General features: G+C 43.1%; 2 protein-coding genes across 2 annotated transcripts; one reads left to right on the top strand and one right to left on the bottom strand.

The window, feature by feature from the left end:
• Window positions 1–2153: 2153 nt before the first annotated feature.
• chst3a (carbohydrate (chondroitin 6) sulfotransferase 3a) lies at window positions 2154–7323 on the bottom strand. Its single transcript, XM_084470290.1, has 4 exons — window positions 6945–7323; window positions 4674–4885; window positions 3661–4146; window positions 2154–3556 (listed from the first exon to the last, which is right to left on the bottom strand). Exons 2-4 carry the CDS (start codon window positions 4751–4753, stop codon window positions 2848–2850), a joined length of 1275 nt encoding a protein of 424 aa, XP_084326416.1. The 5' UTR covers window positions 4754–4885; window positions 6945–7323; the 3' UTR covers window positions 2154–2847.
• A 4343-nt stretch (window positions 7324–11666) lies between these two features.
• Window positions 11667–24674, top strand: cdhr1a (cadherin-related family member 1a; the record flags this gene model as incomplete). Its single annotated transcript, XM_084470179.1, has 17 exons — window positions 11667–11727; window positions 12521–12616; window positions 13071–13216; window positions 13415–13465; window positions 13693–13782; window positions 14007–14093; window positions 15259–15375; window positions 15660–15803; window positions 16189–16267; window positions 16781–16881; window positions 17049–17252; window positions 18180–18332; window positions 18557–18721; window positions 19997–20064; window positions 21360–21588; window positions 22019–22273; window positions 24042–24674. The coding sequence occupies 17 exons, from the start codon at window positions 11667–11669 to the stop codon at window positions 24672–24674; spliced, it is 2679 nt and encodes an 892-aa protein (XP_084326305.1).
• Between the last annotated feature and the right edge of the window lie 1780 nt (window positions 24675–26454).

Below are 26454 nucleotides of genomic sequence, written 5' to 3'. Positions count from 1 at the left end.
GTACATTAAGGCACCAACATAGGTTTTTTTATTTGGTTTGTCAACAACAACAACAACAACAGGTAGAGACTTTATAATTATTAAAAAATGCACATCAACTTGCTCCTCATAAAGGCTATCCTTCAGCTATTTTTGGCCGGTCATACTGGTTTCAGAGTATTGTAGTTTACACATGGCTGAATCGTGGTAGGCCTTCTCTTATGAGTCCTGTAAGCTACTGTATGGTCATAAACTTCTTAACCAAACCAAGACAAAATGGTTTTCCCCTCAACCTCTGAGGTCCAGCACATTACACATTATTTTCCGAGGTGTTTGGGTTACACTTTTTGTTTTGTTTTGTTTGAATTTTGCTTCATGGCATTTCTCACACCTATCTTACATGTTATTGTTGGTGTATTACGATTAGGTGGGTTTGAAGTCACCATAATGTAACATTACAATGTAGCCTAACATGTAGGTTGTATTGTTTTGTTGTAGGCCTATTACATCTTTATAACATTTGTGTTGCTGTAAAACTGTTAACTAGAAACAGATGACTGGGTTTGCTGTTGTCATGGCAACAGCACCCTGTACATAATCCGAAGATAATGCGTTTTGTTGCCATTTTTATCCTGAAGCTAATTATTAGCATCATTCATTTACATCCAAACAATATTATATAGCAACAATATCTAACAATATTTACCAATTATCTAACAACTAATATTTTTGTGTGTATATGTGTAGGCCTATAATTTGTAAAATAATGTACACCTATGCCAACACAAATGGCACAAAGTGTGAATTATTTATTTTTATTTTTTATTTATTAATAATTATTATTATGGGTGTGAGTTTAAAACCTCTAGGTATAAATATTGAAGGGATTTTTTGTAGCTGTTGCCGGTCTGAAAATTCCCAAGTCACCAATGACGACTTGGTGGAAACATCTGCATCACGCTACGTTGCTATGGAGATCGACTAGCATTAGGGAAAAGGGTCGGGGAACAACAGCTGTGAACTCTGGGTGGTGGGGAATGAAACAGAATGGATGCACGCATGAATGGAGGCACTGTTTTTTGCCTCTGCTCTTTCCCACACAACTTTAGGCGGAATCCTAGTGGAGGAACGACACACACACACAGAGAACACGGACCCCCGGTGAGACTGTACTAGTACTCCACCCATAGCACAGAACGAGGCCCTCACACTACTGGGCACTTCTTTGTAGGCCACATATTTTAATTCACAGAGCTGGGGAATAACATACACACATACGGTTCCAATGATCCTTTTATGAACGTGTGCTATACACTACATACACCGAACACAAAAGTACTTTATTCATGGGGTGGATGACGAGAATTTCTTTCGAAGGAAGGAAACAGTCAGGAAATGGTTAAAAAAGGAAAAAACAGGAAAGGGCGACTCACTCGCCAACATTCTCTCTCTCTCTGTTATATTATTATCGTAGCATTAGTAAGTGTCATATACAGTAGGCTTTTGTTAATATGTGGTTACGAAAACCTTGCTCAAAGTGTCTTCCTGTTTCTTTAAAATGCTACAAGGAGTAGAAGCTCACTGTATTCACGTGTCACACATATCAAATACCAATACTAGCACAGCAGTTTCGGCGGAGCCTCAGCCAAGCTGAAGATAAAGCAGCCATTGAAGGGGAATCACAGTGCTTACCTTCATATACCATAAAAGAGCTGCTCTGAGGGCTGGCCTTGACAGGACCTACATTCACCTTCAAGCTATACAGTAGCTGCATTTTATGGAGAGCTTACAGTTCGATGGACTTATAGGCTACCCTAATGTAATAGGATGTGTGAATTCTATACTTAGAATAGGAAAATATGACGTCTGGGATATAGATTTGTATATGGCTTAAGTATTGGGTTCCTGTGCAGAATAACGCTGTTTTGACATCTAACATTTTGTTAAAATTTTTCCTATACTATCATCATCCTATTCTAGTGCACATCCATAAAACCTCCCTTTCTTCATCTCTTACTCACTCTCACACACACTAACACACACACACAAACACACTGCCAAATTACAAACAAACATCAGTCCCTTGAAAGGTGTTGCAGTTAAACCTACAATAGTTTAGTCTAATGACACTTAACGCTCTCTAATTACAATACAATCTATGTTAAGATATTTCTGTCGATACATCTGCATTAATACAAATGAATACGCTATGGTGTCGGATAAAAGGAAATTGACGTAGAGGTCACGTCATATTGACCTGTCTGTTACCTTTGGGTATAAGTTTAGGATTCCCTTTCTAACCTTTTTGCCTGAACAACCTTGGAATGTATTGCACACCTAAACTTATCCATCCTGAATCGTGTATTACTTAAAAACATCTATTTCAAACTCAGTACGGTAAACCTAACTATCTCCAAGCAAATAGAGTAAACTGACCATTTAACCGCTTCACCGATGAGCCTCCAGGGCTTTGGACATGTGGTAGTCGTGGTGCGGTTATGGTTGCACTCTGCACTGAAAGCGACTCCTCAAGCCTAGTCATATAAAATATAGACTGATAAAAAGAGCTTAAACTCTCACAATAAATACTTCTCTTCTTTTTCCAAGTTTCCCATTTAAAACATGAACTGGTCCTCAAGTGCACTACATCCCTGGCGTTTACATGAGGCACGAAACGACAAAGCTTTAATTTCTTTGCATTTCATGTTCAAGTGAAAAGTTAAATATGATCCAAAAATATCCAGTCGGAGTCAGTAATACACTGACCCTTGTTTACCTACACCTTTGGTACGCACAAAGTCCGCCTCAATCTCCGTCCTTGTTACTAACCGTCCTACGTCCGGCTGTGTTTGGTCCCAGCTTCACGGGTCAATCCTGTGAGAAGGCAAACTGTCTCTCCTCCAGCAAACTTAGGGACCTGTTAAGCAGTGCCGTTTCGCTATCCACAAACTTATACCCAAACATCTTCATGGCGGGTCCACACAGCTTCTGCACCACCTGGACCAGCTTAAAGGGTATGCGATACCTCCACTTCTCCGCCTGCTCAGAGGAGTTCTTCTGCGTGGAGTAGACCCCGCTCGCCCCCCTCGTGGTCTGGGTGTTCTTAAGGATCCAGTTCTTGGCCTGAGGACTGAACGGGATCCCGGTGAACTTGTACATCTCCTCCGCCTTCTGCATGGGGAAGTGCGCAATGTCCTCGTACCTCACCAGCATGTAGCGTCCCTTCAGCCAGCCGGGCAGACCCAGGCCCAGCTCCGCCGACATCCTGATCTGGTCGCAGGTTCCCTTGAAGCGCTTCACCTGCTCCACGTCTTCGGGCACGTCGCCCTCCTGCGCCCAGGAGTTCCACGTTTGGTACTGGGCCGAGAAGGCCACCATGCGGGACGCCAGGACGGCCCGGGGGTCTCGCACCAACTGGATCACCATGACGTCCAGGCGCGGGTCCTCCACCAGAGGCCGGAGGGTCTCCAGCTGCCGCACGCGCACGGTTTTGATGGCGTGGTGTTTCTTCGACAGGCAGGACTCGGCTGCCAGGGTCAGGTTGAGCGGACCACAGCGCCGGGTCCTACAGTGGTACCTGCGACGACAACAGTTGTAGATGTGTTATTTTTTTTTTTAACAGCAAATAACTCATAACGAAGTACATCTATGGATTGCCACGGGAAAAAAAAAACACTATACCTCTCGAAAATGTCCTTGACGAAGGGAGAGCAAACCGACTTTTCACAGAGCGACGAACTGGACTCTCTGCGGAACAGCGCTGCGGTGACGTGGTCCTGGGGAGCCGGCGAGATATATCTCTCCAGAGAGCCGAAGTCACACAGGAAGAGCCCCTGGAGAACGTCCCGGTACATCTCCGTCAGCCCCGTGACGTTCCCGCTCTCCGCCGCGTCGGCCAGCTTGCGCTCAATGTGCCAGAGGGGCTCGAACATGTAGAACATGTTCCCGCCGTGCTGGTTGAAGAACTCCCCCACAAACGAGGACCCTGACCGGGTGGTGGCCATGAGCAGGATGTGCTTGTGAGGGTCGCTGGCGTTGTAGTTTCCCATGGCGTCTTCTCTCGGGTCCTGGTCCTCAGTGAGGGCATTTTGGGTTGTGTCGTTTTCGTACATGGGGCCGGATGACGTCTGCAGTGGAGTCTGCCTCTGGGTCAGCTTATCAGACACCCTATTGAGAGTTCTGCAATGGATTATCATGGATCAAAAGCGCACACACACATTATGTCCCCAATACACTTGAGTTGTTTCGTAACATTTCAGATTTCAACCCCCATGATTGCCTAGTGTTTAGGGTGTCCACGACTCCACGGCATACCTGTAGGTGATCTCTGAGCAAAATGGTTAACCCCTACTTCCTAATCAATGATGTATACATTCAAATTAACGGTTATTAGCTTTGGATAAGTGTGTCTGTTTAATGACTTAGTAGTATATTGGTTTATAACTAGCCACGGGATGAGTCTCTCTCTCTGGACATTTGCGACCAGCCTAGGAAACGACGGCCCTTCGTTTTAATTGTTTTAGGGTTTTATTGTTGGCCCTAACAGGAAGGGGTAAACAGCATTACCAGCATTATTATTGGTTCAATTGGTGTACCGTTTCTTAGCAAAACACCCCTCATCCTCCTCAAGAGCCTGATCATTTTGATTCATGAAAAAAAACGCATTTCATTGATTCGTTGATTCATCCCAATACCTTGACAGTATGTTGCTCTCCTTCTCGATGATGACCAGGGCCACGATAAAGATGAAGACGATGGCATACTTGGTCTTCATAATGAAGATTCTTGGATTGACTGAGGAGAATGTTGGAGTTGTGTGTTGATGGATGGCTGTCGTGCATACGTCAGCTCACTCAGTTCTCAGCGCTCTTCTCATGTCTTGTCATGTTATGGACGAAGCCCGAGTCTGGAATCAGGAAAAAAGGCCATGATTACTCTTCAATGTAACATTTAAGTAAACTAAAATAATCCAAGAGAAGTCAAATTGTAGGGCATAATGTGAGGCTTTAAAGCAAGCACAGGTGATTTATTTTAGAAACTTTTTTGTCATATTTGTATATTCTCTTAACACACAAGCAGCAATCAATAAATCAAATACGCAAAAAAAATTGGTGTCTGTGGCTGTCGGCAGGCCGTGAAATGATTGGCTAGCCTACCTGGCAACCAAATCATATGATCTACCTACTTAGCTGTGCCCCTGTGCACTCATTGTGCACTCATTGCGCATTACCAGAGTCTTCCCCCAGACTAGGCATACCTTTTGCTGAAGCTAGTCATCTAATCGCGTGTTTTGGGGGAGTGGTTTGGAAGGAGTCCTGGAGGAGGGGTGGGACCTTTATGTAATCTAGATTTCTCTTTTTGGTGTCACCAAACCACCTACCCTAGTTTTAATGTGATGTAAAGTGATAATGTTAGTACATAGAGATACATACTTGGATAATGTATAGGCTTGTAATAGCAAGCCCATAGTAATAGCATAGTTAACCAAAAACATCCCTTGGAGCATGCAAATACAGAGGCAGCAATTCCACAATTCCATTTGAATAAATGTATTTAGAAGGCACAGGTTTCCAGGTATTGCCTGGTTATTAATGCATGCTTGCAGATGACAGGAAGCATACTTTACATGAATCGCAACCGCCCAGTAAGCAGGGGGAGTAAAATGCTGTACAGGCACCGACATGTGAATAGTCCCATTCAGTACATAAAAGTGTTAATGTGTACAGGATGGGCACAGACTACTAACATGTCTGGGCCTGGAAGGACTATAGAGCATTGCAATGTGTATTGCTCACCTCATGCTATACATACCAGCCTCCATAAACACCCATCAGCAGATATTTTCAGCAAGCGCAATGATGCCAAAACACATACAGTATCTCTATAATGATGAGCAGTTCCTGCTGGACCTGTCAAATCAGCGGGAGTGTGATCTCTACAAATAACGGAGAAGACACTTTTCAAGCCTTTGATGAGTTCATGTGTGATCTTACGTGTGTGATCTCATGTGTGAGTACATACCCTTTTCAGAGAGGCGTCATCGTAGTACAAACACGAGTGTAGCTCATAACACTAATTATGGGTCTCTGCTCCTTCTATGGACCATGGCACGGGTAGAAGAGATTCACTAGGTTAGACTAGTACCCGTGCCTTGGTACATAAAAGGAGCAGACACATAATTGATGTTATGAGTGACACTTGCGCATAATCCGACGATGATGCTTCTGTGAAACTAGTGTCTATTATCTGAGCTTTTCCACCACAGCCATTAAACTGTCAGGCTAAAGGCGCGTGTGCAGCGGATGGCTTTTGCATATTCAACACTCACTGAAGCGTTTGGCAATTTCTGACTATCTGCTGGAGCAGAAATACACATCACCGTGTTTATCATCTCAGTACAAATTACGTTAATGGTTGCCTTCAAGGCCTTGAGGCACTTCCACATGGAGATGTCGTTGACTAAATGGCTGATGATAAGCTTCCATCGCCCACTAGTTTGACGAATTTAACTGATAATTGTAATGGGAACTTTATTTATTTATTCATCAGTCATGTTGAATTAGTATATGAATCGATGTGTGTTTCTTTGACATTACAACAATATAATCCACATACACAAAGTAACAAAAATTCATTCAACAGACACAAGCCCCTTGTGTGTGTGGATGGGGGGAGGTGTGTGATAGGTGGTCGCTCTGACAATAACGAAAGGATCTCCCTTGCTTACGCTGAAGATATACTTTCCCCTTCATTCGGACTGGTCATCATTATTCTGTACATGCATAGATAATAATGTTGCTTATGTTTCTGTAGATTGGCAGATATATAACATAAAAACATCTATGATTATCGAGGCGTAATATAGCCTGTCGTGTCCGCCCTGTAACTGGTTTTACACGCACAGCCTCGGAAAGATGTGAAGGAAAAGGTGCGGAAGGTAAATAAACGAACAGCGAGCTACAAACCTTTATCTGGCTCCTCGGCAGTAGAGCCACAGTTCACTAACATACATCCGAGTGTCCCTCGTAGCATCTTGCTGCATTGTCTTTGCATGGGGGGCTACACACTGCCCCATTGTATCCACAGATGCCGGACCCTTTCCCCCATGTGAAGAGAAGTAGGGACGAAAACTGGATCAAGCTTCGGCGTCTTCAGGAACTCGTCGCTCCCTCAGGGAGGTGTTCTTTCACACATGTCGTCTCCCACGGAATTGTCCAAATGCGCAACAATAAAACTTTACATTTTTATTTCATCTACAGAAAGGATGAAACGCGTTTTTTTCTGAATAGGCTACGGTGGCCGTTGAACATGTGTACATTGCTTTAGGGAAAGTCGTAACGGTGAAAGTGAAATCAAATCGAGTCAAATTAAGGACTTTGCCGTAACTTTTCCTGCGCCCAGCTGCTCAGTAGTCTATGCTACACAGGGAGCCGCGTACACGCTGTCCTCACTCCCCGTACATGCATGCACGGTCACGTGGTTCCCAATTTACATGAGTCCTTGGGGTCTTTTTTCGTTCATTTTTTTTGTTTTGTTTTTCTAAAAAAAACGACCTGTGGACGTGTTGTTATCTTTCTAAAAACGTGTGGCGTGTACTGCTTTTCGTCATTTCACGTGATTGCATTCAGTTGATTCAGAATAACGTCTCCATGCACACCTAGACTACTTGTTGTGGCATACAACCCATCCCTTTATCGGTAGCACTATTCCATTGGGTTTCTTTAATCGTGCTACCCATATATATATATAACCTACACAATTTAAACTAACTGTTTTCATCCGATTATAAGAGCAATTAATTATAAATCTTTAAATCGAACAAATCTATTTTTTCTTCTAATTTGTTTTGATATTTAGTGAATGAATGAATATAACGGTAGCCCAAATCCATCTTCTTCTTTTGACCACCTGGTGGCAGCAACGGACAAGATTCCGCATCAGCGGTAGCCTACCTCTTTCAGCAAGAAGGCGCATTTATGTCGTGTTAACATATCCACACTAAGAAATACGCCTACAATTTATATTTGCTAAATTTGGGAAAAGTAGCTTTTCTATTTGATACAAAATAAATACAAATACACAAACAGAGTAACAGATATGAGAAATATTGTATATTATTACTAAGAGAAATGCTGACTGATACCATCAACACTAAGCTGTCTATGCTTGCAGTTTGATAAAAACGAAAAGACTACTTTTGATCTGTCTCTACTGTACATGGTGGGATTAAAAGAGTGACCTAGTTTTGGGGGTGGAGCAGAACTAAAAGATAACCCTTCCACCCCTGGCAAACTGCACCACAGATTATCATTAATAATAATGATAATCCAAAACAGTCAAGTCCAATGGGTAGCTTGTGCTCAGGTGGTAATTCACAGGTTAGATAAAAAACAAATCGACCAAACAGGTAACAATATTTAATGTTCACAATTGTATTATTTATAACATCTATTTCCTGTTTTGTAAAAACAACACAGGTTTAACAAGCACATATTTTAAGCCTCTCATGCAAATGGTTTGTTACCCTGACAACTTCCGAACAACTTGTTTGGAAGAGTAAAGACAAATCATTTCTTACAAATAATAAAAGATGTAAAAGTATCCCGGTAGATCAACCTATTTAAAGTAGGATATGTAAGGGTACTTTTTTTTAATTTACTTTTGAAATTGTATCCATGCCCTGTCATAAATATCCTCTCCAGTGTCAACATTATTATTATCATCACCATGATTATATCCCAGTCCTATCCTGTGTCTTGACTGAAAAGCCTATTAGGTTCCATGTCTCCTATGACATGAGACCATACCCCTTCTGGGCCTTGCCAGACAAGATATTATGGGATATCCTTCTGCGATGGCCTGTGGACGCTAGATTCAGGCAGATAAGAATGGAGAGAGAGAGGGGAAAAAAGAGACAACCCTGATCCTATTTGACGAAGGTCTGTCATGGCTGTGCGTTGACGTCTCTAATCCCCCCAGATGATGCAGAGCGAGGGATGCTGATGCTTTTTGCATTGGGCTCCCGGTGAGATTTCCCATGGGCCAGTGCATGCTGGTGTGATTGTAGACAGGGGATAAGAAAGTAGGAAGATGACGATGAGCAAAAGAGTTGTGCAATCAACCCCCTCGTCATATCACATTCAAATCACTGGTTTAGATTTCTATTCAAATTTTCTTATTGGAGTACATACAGGAAAGTGTTGGGTAATTATACTGAAAATCCACCTGATAAAATCAGACAATACTTGCTTTTCCAAGACAGGTCATTTTAGGATAACTGATAATAACCAATAATACAACAATCAGTACTCTGAGATCACACGTAGTTGTTTTTTTCTTTTCTATCTATTTTCTATCTATCTTTGTTGAACCAAAAGTCTTAACTTCTTATCTTCTGAATGACCCGGGGTCTCCACCACAGACTGGCCTGGGCTGCCTTACAAGCTGAGCATGGGTTCAAGAGCAGGGGGTTAATCTGAAGGCCGCGGCCATCTGCCAGCAGTATGGGATTTAAACCTGAAAAGGACCTCGCCCACTGTCACTCAGAGTTTGAAGTCGGCAGGTGATCTGCTCTCGGCTGAGTGGTCATACGGAACTCAACGTATAACTGTAAACAGCAATCACATTGCAAAGAAAAAGGATGTTTTTAAAATTATTTTATTATAATATTATATTTTATTATAATAATATATATTATTATTATTTTTATTATTATTTATATTAAATTGAAAAAATGTAGAACTAAGAACATGTATTTCTCATGAACTGGCTTGTGCACTTTGTGGTGGCTGTAATGGGACAAAGGACAAATTCCATATGTATATGTCTTGTGTGAATGTTGTATGTTAACATCCTCTGCACACATATACGTACTTACCTCTGTATTCAACCCTCTTTTGTATAAAAGTCCCTGTGGCAGTAATTCATTCATCAGTCACTCTCTGCCCCCACCAGAGAGACTGGTCTGTTCTTTAGGGGTTAAGAGTCGATGTGTAGCATTTGGCTGATGCCAGATGGATTAGAAAGCAGATTTGATTCCCTTGTATAGAAATGCACTGAAAAGGTTTATCCTTTGTAACATGTTAGGTTAGCATGCAAACACATCCATTGTCTTGCAGATCACCATTCGTTTTTTTGTTTGTTTACATTAAAACCGTGTTTTCAGAGCAATAATTAGTGTTATAAAACTGTAGATTTTATTGTTGTTGAATTGTATCTGCACTACAGTGTTGTACTACCATACAACAAACTGTAAACTTATTATTTTCTTTGTAACACTTTACAATAAAGGTACATTATTTAACCAGTAATTAACATTAGTTAATGCCGTAATAACCATTATTATATAGCATTAGCATAGGGGTTAGGGTTAAGGTTAGAGTTAGTGGGTTAGATTAGATAAAAACACCACTACCATCGTAAAGATGAAAACCATTAGGAAATGATTACTAGACCATTAGTTAACTGTTAATTCATTAATTGTTAACCAAGGCTATTTACTGCATTAACTATTGTTATTTAATGGTTAATGAATGTAGCCTTTCGGTCTAGTGTAACCACTTTCTTTTTCGACGCTTTGCGTTTTTCTTTAGGTCACGTGCTGTAGTCTTTTCTTTGACAGTAGGTTTGGAAACCTAGCCTGAGCAGCCAACAGATGTGCGGACGACAAAGTGATCTTTGTTGTTGTGTTGGATGTTATCTGTGGAAATAGGATCAGTGGTTGAGAATTATGCAACACCTGCCTGCTGTAGTACACCCCACGCAGCTGATTGAGATTATGAAACAACGCCATTAAGCCTCAGTGCCTTAAATACCACGGGAAACTTGCCAGTGCGATAAGGTTTTCAACTCTACACTTGTTGGTGAGACGGAAATAAATAAAGAACAAAAGAGGGAAAGATCAGGAGTTGTTCAAAATGAAGAAATATAATGAAAGATCCTGTTGAACTGAAAAATCTTAATTTGTTCTACAGTCCCATAAATCCTTCATTTCCAAGTTTTGTGATAAAACCCCTCCATCATTTTCAAATGAAAACAGAGAAGTTTCCAATGCATTCACCTATGCCATGGATTGCAATCATATGAATTGCAATTCATATATTTATTAAATAAGTAGAGGATGTTTCGGCTTGTTTCCGAGGTGGACAGATGGCTCTGGCCCGCAGAGCAGATGCTGAGCACTATAGGCACAACCATCAGCAGACTTATGATGAGAGTTGATGGACAGGTTGAAGCCTCCCACCGTGTGCATTAAGAAGCCAGACACGACACCACTGGTATTTCTCTTTGTTTCACAAACACCATGTCCTTGTCGTTGCCATTAAATGAACATTAAGTTGCAAACACGAGAAAACCAGTTGAATACAAAGAGCTGTTTTGTTGAGGAATGTGTTGAATGATTAAATTGAAACAATTGGTTTGCCCACGTCCTTGTCCTTCTCCCCCCTGTGAGGATCTGTGCTGGTGTGACTGTAAGGGCCTATGAGTGGCTCTTCGTGAGGCTAAGATGTGTCATTGGATTAGCCTGTTAGAGACTGCCTCAGCCTTTCTAGTGATCACTGGTGCAAAGATCTACCTCTTGCTCTAGCGGATTGCAATCACCTTTCTCGACACGGATATTACATGTCAAACATTTTCTTTCTGGCGGTTTTTCTTCATGGTGCGACTCAACCATCTTGTTCCTTAGGATGAAGAATGCAAAGAAGTTAAATTTTTCATTTGTTGTCTTAGTGGTGAACTTCTGCATTGGTGAGTTGTTCTCGAAACAATCATAGACAAGAGGAAAAACTGTTCAAAAATGTAGGATATATTTACAATAATGAATTATGTTTGGTTTGTAATTTGACATTTCACACATTTCATTGTGAATGCATTTACGTTAAGTTTGTCCTGTTTTTTTGTTCCTTTGCTATTCAATTCTATCATTGCTAACTTTCCTAGCAGTCACATGTGAGTGTTTATGTTGTCTCTAACTATTGTATTGTTAAGTTATATTTTATATGTTGCATTTGTTTAATAGGCTTGTTAATGTCAGGTTTCTTGCTATTGTTATGGTATTTCAGAGACTAGATATGTCCATCCATTTACACAGAAAGGGTATTTTAGGACACTGACGTAACTCACCTGTAATCCCAGTCAGAGGGATAGAGCAGGCAGGGGGCTTCAGGCTCCTGTAGCTGGTGTAGATTAGCTTCTACCTGGCTAATACTTTGTGGTTCAAAGGATATTTAGAAGAACATAACATGTATGCTGTGTTATGAGAAATATTCACATTACAGAAAACAAATAATTTGCCTTATTGTTCAAGCATCCTTTGCAAGGAATATAAAAGCATTGTGTGTGTGTGTGTGTGTGTGTGTGTGTGTGTGTGTGTGTGTGTGTGTGTGTGTGTGTGTGTGTGTGTGTGTGTGTGTTGCATTTATAGCAGAGTTTTGAAAAATATCTAAAATCATTTATGCTGAAAGTCTTTTGGTGAACGAGTGTGATGGGGAAGAGACGCCAGTTTCTAAAGTTTGCTCAGCAACTCTTTCTCTCTTCACAGCACAAGCAGACTTCGCTCCGTATTTCTACGACAACGGACCCTACATCCAGAATGGAAACCTGGCTCTGTTCAGCCTCTCTGAGGACACCGCAGTCGGTGAGACCCGAACGTCCGGAACAGACAGAACATTTAGCTTAAACTGGGCTTGATAGTGTTTCGGGTCAACCCTCAGCTGGAAGGGAACCGGGTTCGATCCCAATCAACCGCGGCCTAACCCTGAGAAAGATGACCCTCTTGTTGCTGTTGACATGTATCTTAATTCACCGTTGGTTCCTTTGGATAAAACCATCTCAATGTCTCGTTGCCCAGTACCATGAGTAATCAGCCACATGTCATCTATGAGTTACTCGTTCAAATAGGAAATGCCAAATAGTTCCGTTTTTTTTGGTGGATGTGGATGATGCCACTTCTAGAATTCAACGAGATGAGCTTGCTGTGAAAGCCTTTGTGTGAACAGCTCCCCAGCCACACATGACGTGATATGCATCCTTTTTGAGACTACATATATGAGTTGAGAATATTGAAGTATGATCCTGAATTCTCTCCACAGGCACACACATTTATTCCCTCAATGGGACAGACCCCGAAGGCCAGGAGGTGAGTTACGGCCTTGCATTTGACCCAGGCTCCAAGCAATACTTCAGAGTGGACCCAGTATCTGGAAACATTACTTTGGTGGAGAAGCTGGATCGAGAGGTAAACCTCTAACATTTACCCAGATGACTGGTTACAGTTGTTGTCCTAATTCAAGCCTTTTAAGAATACAAGCACAAATATTCTTGCATATATTTTTCAGATTTAATATACATTTTCCCCTACAACATTTGTGCATGCATTTGTTTGAAAACGAGCCAAACGGAGATATTTCTAATTTAGTTTTCATTGTTATTGTAGAAACAAGATTCCATCAATGTTCTCGTTAGCATCACTGATGGAAGAAGCAAGGTATGTACTGATTGTCTGAGGCCTACTGTGTATGCACCATTGTTGGGCAGTTGTACGTGTCTACATGCTACATGGTCTACATGGAAGCCATTTGTTTGTCTAGGTCAATTGTCGTTATCAATTGGTCAATTTGAATTTAAACTGTGATTACACATTCAGTACATGTTTTTTCTTTGTCATATAATGAACCTTTTCAGTGGTAAGCATGTCCCTGGTGTCCCCCACAGGTGGTGGAACGAGTCACCGTGTTCGTAATGGATGCCAACGATGAAAAACCGGAATTCCAAAATATGCCGGCTATTGTCGATGTACTAGAAGTAAGCGATCCAACTGAAAATATATGCATGCATGCGTGATTTGTGTATAGTTCTTTATTTATGATTTGCAGTGTTTCGTCCTTTTGACCTTTAACCCCCCCTAAAACTCCACCCTAGTCCAACCCTTAGTCCTTGGCCCAGAAGAGGGACATGGAGCTCGTGAGTGATTGTTCCCAATGCCCTACATACTGTGACCCTGGATTATCTGCCTGTATCCCTCCCAGACCGCCCAGTCCGGAAGCAGCCTCTTCCATGTCCAGGCACTGGACAGAGACACGGGCTCCGGGGGGTCCGTCACCTTCTACCTCCAGGTAACCCCCCCGCCATCACCTGACCACTCCACCCAACACACTGCCACTAAACCCTAGCATAGTCGCTAGATGATCTGTTGGGTTGTCAGGTTATCAGGTTAGGGTGAGGGAAAAAACCGAAGGTATCATTTAGCAGGTTACTATCTTGTGTGTGTGTGTGTGTGTGTGTGTGTGTGTATGAACCTGTCTTTGTGTTTGCATGTAGTACATGTGGCTTTATGTGTGTATGGTCATACGGTGCAAGAATGTGTGTATAATTCTGTGTGTGTGTGTGTGCATGCATTTTTTTTGTGGGCATATTTGTGCGTGCAAGCCTGCGTGTGTGTATGTGTTTTCATGTACGTTCATATGTGTGTGCCTGTGTGTGCGTGTCTGCTTATGTGGCGCTCGTGCTATCGTGAGGCCCGGGATTAAGTCACAATTACATTTGTGTGAGGTATTGGGGGCTTAAAGTACTGCTGCTGCTGCGCTGGCTGCAGGGGGTGGCCCTCTGCACTTTGGGCTATTAGGCACAGAGGACAGCTGGTCCGGGGAGATGCTAACGCTGAACACATCTGGACCCCGCGGCTTTCACCTGCCCGCCCGTCCTCTGGGCATATGGGCTCTTATGGAGAGATGGATGGAGGATGGTTTCATGTGGTCACGATGTGGCCTAATTCAAGTGGCCGTCGGGCGGCCCGCTTTTCATCTGGGTCCATCTGAGCCGTTTAAACGAAAGCTCACGTGAGGTTTAGGGTTTTCAGAGGGAGGGAAAAGGGGGAGAGAGGAAGAGAGAGTGAGAGAGGCTTTCTGCTCTGACCTTATCTGAGTTGATCTGTTTGTTTTTTTAAAGGAGCTTATAAAAAAAGCACCTTTTTGTTAACTCTCTCTTTCTATGCCTCTCTCTCTCTCTTCCTCTCTCTCACTCTCACTCCCACTGTCTCTCTTCTGCAATTTCACCTTCTATCTCCTCATTCCTACCCCCCTCTATCTCTATTCCCCCCATTCACTCTCCTTTTTTCCTTTTTACTCTCTCTCTCTCTCTCTCTCTCTCTTGCTCTCTCTCTCTCTCTCTCTCTCTCTCTCTCTCTCTCTCTCTCTCTCTCTCTCTCTCTCTCTCTCTCTCTCTCTCTCTCTCTCTCTCTCTCTCTCTCTCTCTCTCTCTCTCTCTCTCTCTCTCTGTCAGGGGGCACAGTCCAGTTTGTTCTCTATAGACAGACATAGTGGGGTCCTCCGCATCCGAACCGGGGAGACCCTGGACTACGAGAAATCCAAAACACACTTTGTCACGGTGATCGCCAAGGTAACGGTTCTACGGTGGCACGGCAACGACCATCATGCTACGCTGTCATTGCACTTCCACTGAAAGTTACCTGATAATGTGTTCAAATAATCTATAGCTATACTACTGTACACTAATGTGATCTATGAATCTACTGTATAATCTATTCTTTAAATACGATCACATCTATAATCATATTTATTTATTTATTTCATTCATGGTTGAACCCGCTGAGCATTTTATTGAAAAGATGCACAGTGACACACATTAAAAAAAAATTGACAAATGACAAATGTGTGTCCCAGGACGGCGGGGGGGACTTCAACGGCAGGGAGCAGTTCATGTCGGCCTCCGCCTCTCTGACCATCAACGTTCTGGACCAGCAGGACACGCCCCCCTCCTTCCTCGGCACGCCCTACTTCGGGTTTGTCTACGAGGTCTCGTTGCCTGTGAGTACGATGCCCGCACGGCTCACACGGAGCATCATGTCCCGCCTGGACCGAGATCCGTCATCAAACCTGATAGGGACACGTGTTAGTGGATGTGCCTCAGGGGCCTGTTGCCATGTGGCTACAGACGAATTACATGGAGTTGTAATTGTTTTTCGCCTCATTGAATCCCCCCCCATCTCATGTATTTGACGTGCCTTTCCCAAAGCACATGAACACACTCCTTGTTGGTTGATGTGCCTTCATAGCACACTTTCTAAAATGGTTTAGTTATGTAATGTACTATATAGAGTAAGGAATGGGACTTGGTTTCTTTGATATTTTAACACAAACTGACCAGAAATGACCAAAAAACTGACAATGGCAACTGACAATGTTTCCTCAGGGCTCTGAGGTCTACAGAGTTTTGGCCAAAGATGGAGACGCGGGGAACCCAAACCCTATTGTTTACTCCCTGGACGACGGTAAGAACCTCCCTCCTGCTAGCTCCTACGGTCAGGCGATGCAACGAGGGGGTTTGACTCCCAGACGAAAGGTCCTGGGTTCGATCCCCACTGTCCACACTCTACCTGTAGTGCATCCTTGAGCAAGATGCCCAACGCCCACCTGCTCCTTAATGACATGTATCTGAATTCACTGTATTCACTACCGATAAAGGTATCTGTACATGAAGTACTTGTTACTCTTACAGTCTAACAACCCCTCGGGGGGCAATTGATAAAGTCTTTATCAATTACTTACTTTATTTACCCTATCTAGACATGTACTCAGCCCACCTGTAGGCATTATTGTGTGTGTTTTCTAACTACGACACCCATTAATGTATCGGAAATCACTGTAAGTCGCTATAAATAAAAAGCATCAAAATAGTGAGGAAATTGCAATAGTAGAAGTGACTTTGACTAGGTCAGTGATTTTGTATAAAGCTGAGGCTTGCTGTGACCGACCTGTGGTTTGCGTGATGCTCGTCTCTGCAGGAGACGATGGTGTGTTCGGCATCAATAAGACCAACGGCCGCATCACGTTGCTCACTCACCCCGGGAATCTGAAGAGAGAGATCTTTAACATAATCGTCCGGGTAAGAGGACATATACCGTATGTACTATGTCACCACAATTGATCAACCACTGCACCCCACTGCACTCCACTGCAATGCAAAATATTACTAATGCAGGACAACACCCATGTAGGATAACACAAAACAATGATGTCCATGACCTCTGTTTGTGCGTGCGTGTCCTCCAGGCCTCAGAGGTGGGGGAGAATGGTAGACTGATGGATTATGGGACGGCCACGGTGGTGATCCGCGTGGTGGACTTGAACAACAACCCGCCCACCTTCTACGGGGAGCACGGCCCCCAGAACACCTTCCAGCTGACCATGAAGGAGCACCCCCCCGAGGGAGAGATCCTCAGGGGCCTGAAGATCACCGTCAACGACTCTGATCAGGTGGAGATGGAGCACGTACTGTTAGCTATTAGCTCATTAACTAGCATATTGTTAGCATGACATATTAGCAAAGGACGTTGTGAGCATAGAATGTGATAGCCACGTCACGTTATGGATAATGTGAGCATTGCCTTTTAACATGGCATATTGTTAGCGAAGCATTTTAGCGTAATATAAAAGCATAGCATATTAGTTACGGTTCATTTCAGACAGAGAGATGCTCGATGCTGCTTTACTTTACTACAATTGGGGGTAGCATATGTTTTGCCATTAATGGAATTATAATTTTGACAAACAGTATTGAGCTTGTGACTATAGTAGTGGCTGATGATAGTCATTTGCGATATTATTCCACCTATGAGACCTAACCCTAACCCAATTTGAGAAAAGTGATGCTTCTCTACAATATTCATTGACATATTCCTAATTGAATCAACTACATTATAAAACAAAACAACTAAAACAACAAACTAAAACAAGATCAAGATAAAAAAGTAAAAGTTCTGTACTCTGTAAGCGTATGCAATCCATATGTATGCTCTAATATGCTCCAATACTATACTAAGAATGGGATAGGGAAAAGTAGGCTATTGGTTTCCATCCCATGGATAATACAATAAAAACAGACACAGCTTTTATTTTGATTGAATGGACAACACTACAGGGATTATTGCCATCTCTTTCACTCACACTGTTATTATAACAAATGTTGATTACATAAGCTCATGTTTGAATTATCATGGGTTGGCCGAGTTCTAATTTTAGCATACCCATTTTGTGGAAATTATTTTTTTTGTCAATGCCAAATAGCGTGTATTAGCTATGAATGTTGGCTGTTGGTGTTGTGGTTGTTGTTGTTTTTTTAATGCTAACTGTTGTGTATTAGCTGAGAGTGCTAACTACTGTGCCGATGGCGCGTGCTTGCAGGGGGCTAATGCTAAGTTCAACCTGCGGCTGATTGGTCCGGGGAGAATGCTGAGAGTCGTCCCACAGACAGTGCTCAACGAGGCCCAGGTCACCATCTTGGTGGACGACTCTTCCTCCATGGACTACGAGAAATACCAGTTTCTCACCTACAAGGTCAGAATCTGAACTCCAAACACCAGCAGCGGGATGAAGTTTATTGGTAAAGCAGTTTGACCCCAAGTTTAACAATCCCGGGTTTACAACTAGTCTATTTTCAGCCTCTACCTGCTCAATATTCACACTTATCCCAAACAATTCACTGTAAGTCGCTTATTATGAAAGTGTCTAAACGATCATACTGAAGTGATGATGTTGTGAACATGTTGTTGTTGTCTCAGCTTCTCGCGGTGGAGGTCGACACGCCAGAGAGGTTTAGCGCCACGGCCGACATCATCATCCATCTGCTGGACACCAACGACAACGCTCCCAAGTTCTCCTCCGACTACTACATAGCCAGGATCCCGGAAAACTCACCTGGGGGCTCCAACGTTGTCTCAGTGACTGTAAGAGAGCGTTCGTCTGACCTGGCTATAAAAAAAAAAAACAGCCCCCTCTCACTGTTGAAAACACAGCCAAAACAGAATACTAAATATGTAAAGATACAACAAAAACAAGAGGTTAATTCCCCGATTGAGGATGTTTTGGGCCGGTTTGCGTAAGAGACATGGGAAAGAAGCTGACAGATGGCTATCACTTTCATTTTGTTGTGTAATACAAAATACCCGGCTTTTTGTTTTTGCTAATGCTTAGCGGCAAAAAAAAGATGTGCTGTTCTATTCTGGTCGATTATTACTGCATTACTGCATACGGCACTTTTCATTCATTGATTTCAATATCTCAGCGACATATTCTTTATAAATATAACAACCCTGATAAACAAAACAAACACATAAATACATACAGCCCGCAAATGTTGTTAAGGTTCTACAGGGCTTAAAGTCCACCTTAACACAAAGTTAACAGACGGGTAGCTCACGTCAAATAGGACACCGGAGTGTCAGTGTGTCCCGTCAGTGTAGTGAGTCAACCTTTAGCGCAGAAGCTACAAAGCAACAGGAGGGAAAGGGCGGATCACTGCTAAACCCTGCCCATGCGTGAACGCCGCAGAGGCTCATCGCTGCGATCTCAGGCAATTTCAATCAGATAGAAAAATGAAAGCGCAGCCAGCCAATGACCTTGAGCACACAGACAGATAGGCCACTGCCAGACAGTCCTGCACCGAGAGATTAGCTTCTAACACGATGGTGACGATGTTGACGAGGATGTTGGGGATGATGCTGTTGACGTTTCATGTGACATCGAGTCCAATTCTTTTTTTAGCCGACCCCCTAACTCTCTCTCTCTCTCTCCCCAACGGCCCACCCAAAGACCCATGCAGTGTACTACTAATACTAATTCCATGGCAGCGTTCGGCTCCCCTCTCCCCACCGTTCATTCACGTCAGCTGGGGAATTAAAAATGGCAGATCTCTTTATTTTTTAATGGAAGGATTATACGTTTTTTAGGCATCAAAGTTTTGGTTTTTTTCATCAGATTTTACGCAGCAGTACCAATAGATTGAGAGAAAAAGGAGTTGGCCTGCAGCACAGTGTAAGCCGTGAAACTGAACATCACAGCCACAGAACATGTGGTTTAGCCGACTGAGCCTCAGACTCTCCTAAACCCTAAGAAATACATTCTGAATGAATTGATGAATTGTACTCTTGTTTTAACTCTCTCTCTCTCTCTCTCTCTCTCTCTCTCTCTCTCTGTTTGGCCTCTCCCTTCCTCTACTCCAGGCTACAGATCCAGACTCAGGTCTATGGGGTGAAGTTAGATATTCCATTTATGGCTCTGGAGCTGACCTGTGAGTACATTGTATGCTCCATTAGTCTTTATCATTGTCACTCTCGCGCTTTCTTTTAATTTTCCTGCCTTTCTTCCATGCCGGTTTGTTTCTATCACTGCACAGATCTTCCATCGCTCATCCACATCTGGGTGTGTTTGTTCTGCATAAAACACTAAACCTTATCCCTTTTATATTATGTTACCCTGAATATCAATTTGTCAAAGAAAACTGCTCAATTCCCACCCAGAATCTGGTCACACAGTACAGTGTCAAACACTCACATAACAATGCCTCCACAGAAAACAGTGCTTGAAAGTAATCCGCTGATCTGATCTTCACCAAGATATATGAGGAACCATGAATGAGAACCACATGCCCTAGCACTGGCCACCCTCATACTTAATCTTTAGACAGCTCTGTGTTAACGCCTCCCTCACACTACCTTCAACACGATAGACATTCTACTTTCCTCTCCTTATACTGATGTTAAATCTGGTTCTGTGTACAAATAGGAATCAATTCTATCCCTTTTCTCATCTGTGTTTTAATGAAATGTAAATCATCTCAGCTAAACGAGTACAACCAACAATGAGTTAGCAAGCAACATGATTGTTCATGTTCTTGCTATATGGCCCAATGCCTCAGCCTGGTTATCCTCATGTCGCTGGCGTTCATGTGTTCATGTCGCTAGCCCGTCTTCGCTAAGACGCTAATAGGATTGGCGGAGAAAATAGTCTGGGTGCTCTTTGCTTCCACTTACCTGGCATGTGACGGTCACAGTAGGTCACCACGTCACCCGGGGAAAAATAGATATGGTGGCGTCTAGTGGCGTATTCTGACACAGATATCAAAGGTAATTTTATGTATCAGTGCCACACTCATTGAGGAATTGAGGAAGAGGGACGCAAGTCATATTTTCAATCATGAGTTATGCCAAAAAGTATAGTTTTCAAAAAGTATATTTTACTTTTAAATAAACACTATAATTAAATCACATTGTCCAAACACCACATGGCGTCATATTAGCTTCTGTTAAGTTTTACATGCTAAAACAGCACAGTTGACTAGATCAACTTTAATCTTGTCTTTGGCCACCAGACAACCCACTTTATCCCATGCGGCGACCCACTAACGTCTCCCGACACACAGCATTAAGACCACGACCACAGGCCTCATTCCCGGGGGTTGCCATCTTGGTTCGAAACGCCAGCTGGTTGGGAACCTCCCCACCGTGCTGGCGTTAGGAAAAACCAAGATGGCCTACAGCCTCTCAGCCTCTCAGCCTCTCAGCCTCTCCCCTCTCCGGTCTCCAGGTTCCTGATCCAGCCGGCGTCAGGCATCATCTACACCCAGCCGTGGGCCAGCCTGGACGCCGAGCTGCGCTCCAAGTACAACTTCTACGTGAAGGCGGAGGACACGGAGGGGAAGTACAGCCTGGCGGAGGTGTTCGTCACCGTGCTGGACCTCAACGACCACTCGCCCGCCTTCAACCAGAACCTGCTGGAGAAGACCATGGTGATCGGAGCCCCCGTGATGATTCAGGTGGGACGCGTTCTCGGGGGTGGGGGGGGGGGGGGGGGGGTTATGTCCCTCACTCTGAGGTCCTGTCCCGCAGAGATTGAATCACTCTGTTTGCGAGCGTACAGGCGTGACAACAATCGTTGTCACTTTGTGTGATTACGATGTTTTTGTCATTTCAGTTCATGTCAGTCTCTCAGTGCACATGCGCAGACATTTTAGCTCAGCGTCCATGTCCGAATTATATACGTCATATTTGGTCTCATTTCGGCCTCCATTTTCAGACGTATCTGCTTTGGAAGAGTTAGTTAGTTAGTTTCCCCGTTTAGTAAAACGTCAGGCTCACTGCGGACCGAAAGGCCAAAATAGACAAAAAAAGATTGACGTTACCATATTTAGCAACCGTAGTGTGGACACCGCCCAGACATTTTAAACATTTGCCCCCGCCCCTCAGGCCGTGGACGAGGACGCGGAGGAGCCCAACAACGTCATCGAGTACTCCATCATGAAGGCGGACCCCGACAACATCTTCGACATCAACACGGCCACGGGGGAGATCGTCCTCAAGTCCTACGTGAAGTCCATGGCCATCGTCCAGAACATCACCAAGCAGAAGGAGTGCATCTGGTCCGTGGTGGTGCAGGCCCGCGACCAGGGCCAGCCCTCCTTCAGCACCACCGCCGTCCTGAAGATTGACATCACCGAAGCCGTGAGTTATATTATTATTATTATTATTATTATTATTAAACTTTTATTTATTCAGGGAAAGGCCATTGAGCGCAGGCTCTCTTTTTCAATGACGCCCTGATTACAACATACAGAAATAAAAAACAGAAATCCAAATGCACAACAGATATGAATAGTCGATCAAACAAGCAGAACAACACTGCAATACATGAAGTAAATAAATAAATAAAACAATACAATGGGATAACTAAAAAAAACATAAAAAACACAAGCAATCCTCATCCAATGCGATGTGAGCCTGCCTCACAAGCTCAGAGGCAGGCTTTGCTGTGTGCAAAACGTGTTTATAGATGACGATGAAAACCACGTGGGGGTTTGAGTGTTTGACTCCCAGCCTGAAGGTACGGGGCGTGATCCACCATGGCCGTAGTCCACCTGTAGGTACCCTTAAGTACGGTGCCACGCCCCGACCTGCTCATTAAGGACATGACTAAAAGCGGGAAAATAAACCCTAGAAAAGTCGGACCTGTGATGTTATTGGTCTGATTTGGAGAACACAAAACCGGGAACATAGACATCAGTGGTCCAGCTTTTCAGGGATTCTTTCGTGGGGACTGAGTTGATGTTGCAGAACACGATTTTGCACAACATGCGCGTTGCATTTTGCACTCTCTTCTTTTAGAAAATAGCCACGCTTAATGTTTCTCTTGTCGTTTTGGATGCAAGCAGCTGCTAAATGACTAAATGTGCAGTTTTATCAAGGAGTCTTGAGTTAGCAAATATGAACTGTTTTACGTTAAGGACAAATCAATCGTGTATGCAAGCTTCTGTTTAGCAGTCTAAAACAGCAGACGCTTAACTTCAGTTAAAACAATATAGAAAAGCACAATTTCACACGCATGCCATTGTTATGTTTTCAGGTCAAATCCAGAGTTGTCTCATATGTCTTGAGCCTAAGAAAACGTCCGGGGGCTGTGTTTGGGATTTGCTTGACTCTGGTCTCCATCGCCATTTCAGTGACTGTCTTCATTTCAACCCTAATATACTGGAAGTCTGTTAAAAAGACACGAGTCCACCCTCAGGGCAAGATCAGAAAGATTATTAGGAGGCTTTGACATCATCCAGCAACCTTCTTTTTTCTCTACAATAACTTTTTTTTGTATTTTTGTTTCATTGTATATGGATTAGTTGAGTCTGTAAAAGAGTACAGGAGCACATTAGAAAATCGAGGTGTGAATGTTTTTCGTTCTCATTAGACATTCATCCAGTAAGGGCATACATGCATGAAGACAGTAAGATGATAATTCATTGTCTGAATCGCAAAAAACGATTCCGCCAAGCAACACAAAATCATTGAAAAAACATTTTAATCTCCGATGGCAACGGCTACACCAGGCATCCCATTCAACCCTTCTGATCTTGTCTTGATATTAACAAAGAGTTATGCAAAAGCAATAAGAAACTAAAGACATTGCTTGAATTGTTTTTGAAAAATATGAATGTAATATAGTATAAATATAAGAAGGTTTTTAAAGGATATATTTCTAAATACCTTCAACTCTTATAGTCAAGCTAATGTAAACTGTTGGCCAACGCCCCTAGCTTGTGTGTATGGTAGTGTACATTACAGTAAATTTATAATGTACAGTACAATATTAATGCAGTATATTGCCTCCAAGCCAAATCAGAGTCCATGCAGTACACTGGGGACCAGGTGGGCGATAGATCAATCGAAAGGACGGACTGAAGTGTGTTTTATTCATCAGTCTTCTCCCTGTGCTCTTTCACAGACCCAACTGGGGGGTGGGCCTCTGGCTACGTTTATAATGCAGAGTAGAGACAAACCCTTGCAAATCCTGGCCATGCTGGCCGGGTTCATTGGCACGATTGTCGTGATCACGGTGACCATCTCCACCGCCACCTTCTTGCGTAACAAAAGGTCCAACCGCGTGCTGCCCCACCGCCGCGTCAGGCGCCGGCCGCAGAAGCCCGGCCAGGGCTGGTCCACCTGGACCCTCCCCCGCCGCCCCTTCGGCTGGGGGGGGGGGCCGGACAAGTTCTCCGTCTCCCGGGAGGAGGAGGGGGTGGCGACGGAGAAGGTCACGGTGGAGGTGGTGGAGAACATCAACTACAACAACAACGTGACGGGTGGCGTCGGGGGCGCGGCGGGTCTGGGGTCGTTCAGGCCCCTGCCGCTGGCTCACCCGCCGCCGCCGTGTGCCCCGGCGCTGCCCCCGCCCTCCTCGCAGTACCAGGGCGCCAGGCCGCAGACGCACTGGGCGGTGCCCACCGTGTCCGGGGGGGTGGCGGTGGCGGCGAAGGCCAAGAGGAAACAGACGAGCAAAGAGGACCTGATGAACAAGGCGCTGGTGTCTGAGCTCAAGATGAGGCTGGAGCAGAAGAGACTGCAGAACCGTTACTAGTGACCGGGGGACATTGAGTGTGTGTATATGTGTGTGTGTGTGTGTGTGTGTGTGTGTGTGGTGTGTGTGTGTGTGTGTGTGTGAGTGAGAGAGGGTGTGTGTTCGGGAGGCATGGATTGGTAGGAGTAGTGTGTTTCGGTTCTGTTATTTGTATCTCATTTTGAGATTTGTTTGTATAGATTATAAAAGTGAACTAGAATCCACACCAGCTTTCATACTGAAGTGTACCAAGCGTTTTCGTTCATATTCATTCGCATTCATGGGTTTTTCATTCAATGTTGTTTGTATTGTATTTTGTATATTGCATCGTGTTTTGTTTTGGGGTTTGATAATCAATCTGTCGAAAGTTTGACACTCTAATTTTATTTTTTTTTTAAGTTAAAAAAAGGAAAATGATATGTTCCATGTGACGGTTAAACTGCCGAAAAACCTCATGTGAGATATTCCCCTCAGGTCTGGTTTGAGAGACAAGGGAAACTTTCTTTATTTAGCTTCTTGAGGTTGTTGACAAGATCTTAAGCTTGAGGAACAAAGCCAATTAGGGGAGAGCTTTGTAAACAAGCATGAGATCAGCTGCATGACTAATAAAGTTTGAAACTTCTTTTTTTAAAGGTCCCATTTGTGAGATCCTGTTGTTGATGTCGCTTTCTCTCTTATCAGAATTGCAGTATGAATGGGTTGATAAGGTATAGCATAGTGATAAAAGAATTATTATATATAAACTATATTATATTTTTGTGGATTATTGGGGATTTTGTGTGTCTGTGATTAAGATTAAGATGCAATTTACTAATTCCAGACAGGACATTGGGTGACATTGGGTGAGAGTACAAGACATTAATATTCATTTTAAAATATATATTTAACAAATATACTGTATCTGTAATAAGAAAAGAAAAAACAGTAAGAGATGGGTCATGAGAAAGCAACACAAATATAAGAACCAAATCATGCTTCCTTCAGATTTAAATATCATTTTTAAGCCAAATTCATAGTTGTAGAGAGTTTTTCCCATTTAGAAATTGTTTTGTGCACGCAACCAATTATAAAGCTACACCAAACCACTCAGTGGATATTTATGTAGTCTGCTGCTAAACATGCACACCATTCCGAAGTTACATAAAACATAAAATCAATTGCAGATTACTCTAATCCAAGATGCAACATGTTCATTTTTGTACAATATTGCTAAAGACCAAAAGAACATCTGTCAGTCGGTGTTTATGAAATAGTTTGGACACGCAATATGTGAGTGACTTTAAAGTGATTTTCTGAATGGAACTAGCCCATATATATATCCTCTCATACTTATTGGTGAAATGTCTTATTTTCTTATTATGTATGTATATTAATATGTTTTTAAACTATTATTTACTAGAAATGATTGAATTATTAGTATTTCATTAACAAGGCAAGCAATGTTCAAATCAATGTTTAAACCTATATTAGGGCATGTGTCATATATGAACATGCATGCAAATATGAACATGGAAACACACACACACCCGCACAAAACTAACCCAGACGTCCTAGTGTTTCCAGTGGCTTTGACCCGTGAACGGGACGAGAATGAGGAGCAGTCCAAAAGATCATGCATTATAACATGGAGGTGGGGGCTGGGATTACGGAGCTATTTCATACAGGATTATCAACTTTCAAAGAGCATTTATGCAGCAGAATTAAAGAAAGCTATGTCCAATATTTGGGACATTTCACAGTTGACCCGGACACTGCAGGCCACGCCAGACATTGAGGGCAGATGACAAATTAGTGTTATTGT

Source organism: Micromesistius poutassou (genome assembly GCF_964030765.1).
Source record: "Micromesistius poutassou genome assembly, chromosome: 7".
NCBI classification, from domain to species: domain Eukaryota; kingdom Metazoa; phylum Chordata; class Actinopteri; order Gadiformes; family Gadidae; genus Micromesistius; species Micromesistius poutassou.
This window is presented reverse-complemented; position numbering and strand designations above follow the sequence as displayed.

Coding starts and splice junctions, on each gene's coding strand:
- chst3a (XM_084470290.1), bottom strand. CDS start 4,753: ATGAAGACCAAGTATGCCATCGTCTTCATCTTTATCGTGGCCCTGGTC. Junction 4,147..4,673: donor GAGAGCAACATACTGTCAAG/GTATTGGGATGA, acceptor AACTCTCAATAG/GGTGTCTGATAAGCTGACCC. Junction 3,557..3,660: donor GTCAAGGACATTTTCGAGAG/GTATAGTGTTTT, acceptor TTGTCGTCGCAG/GTACCACTGTAGGACCCGGC.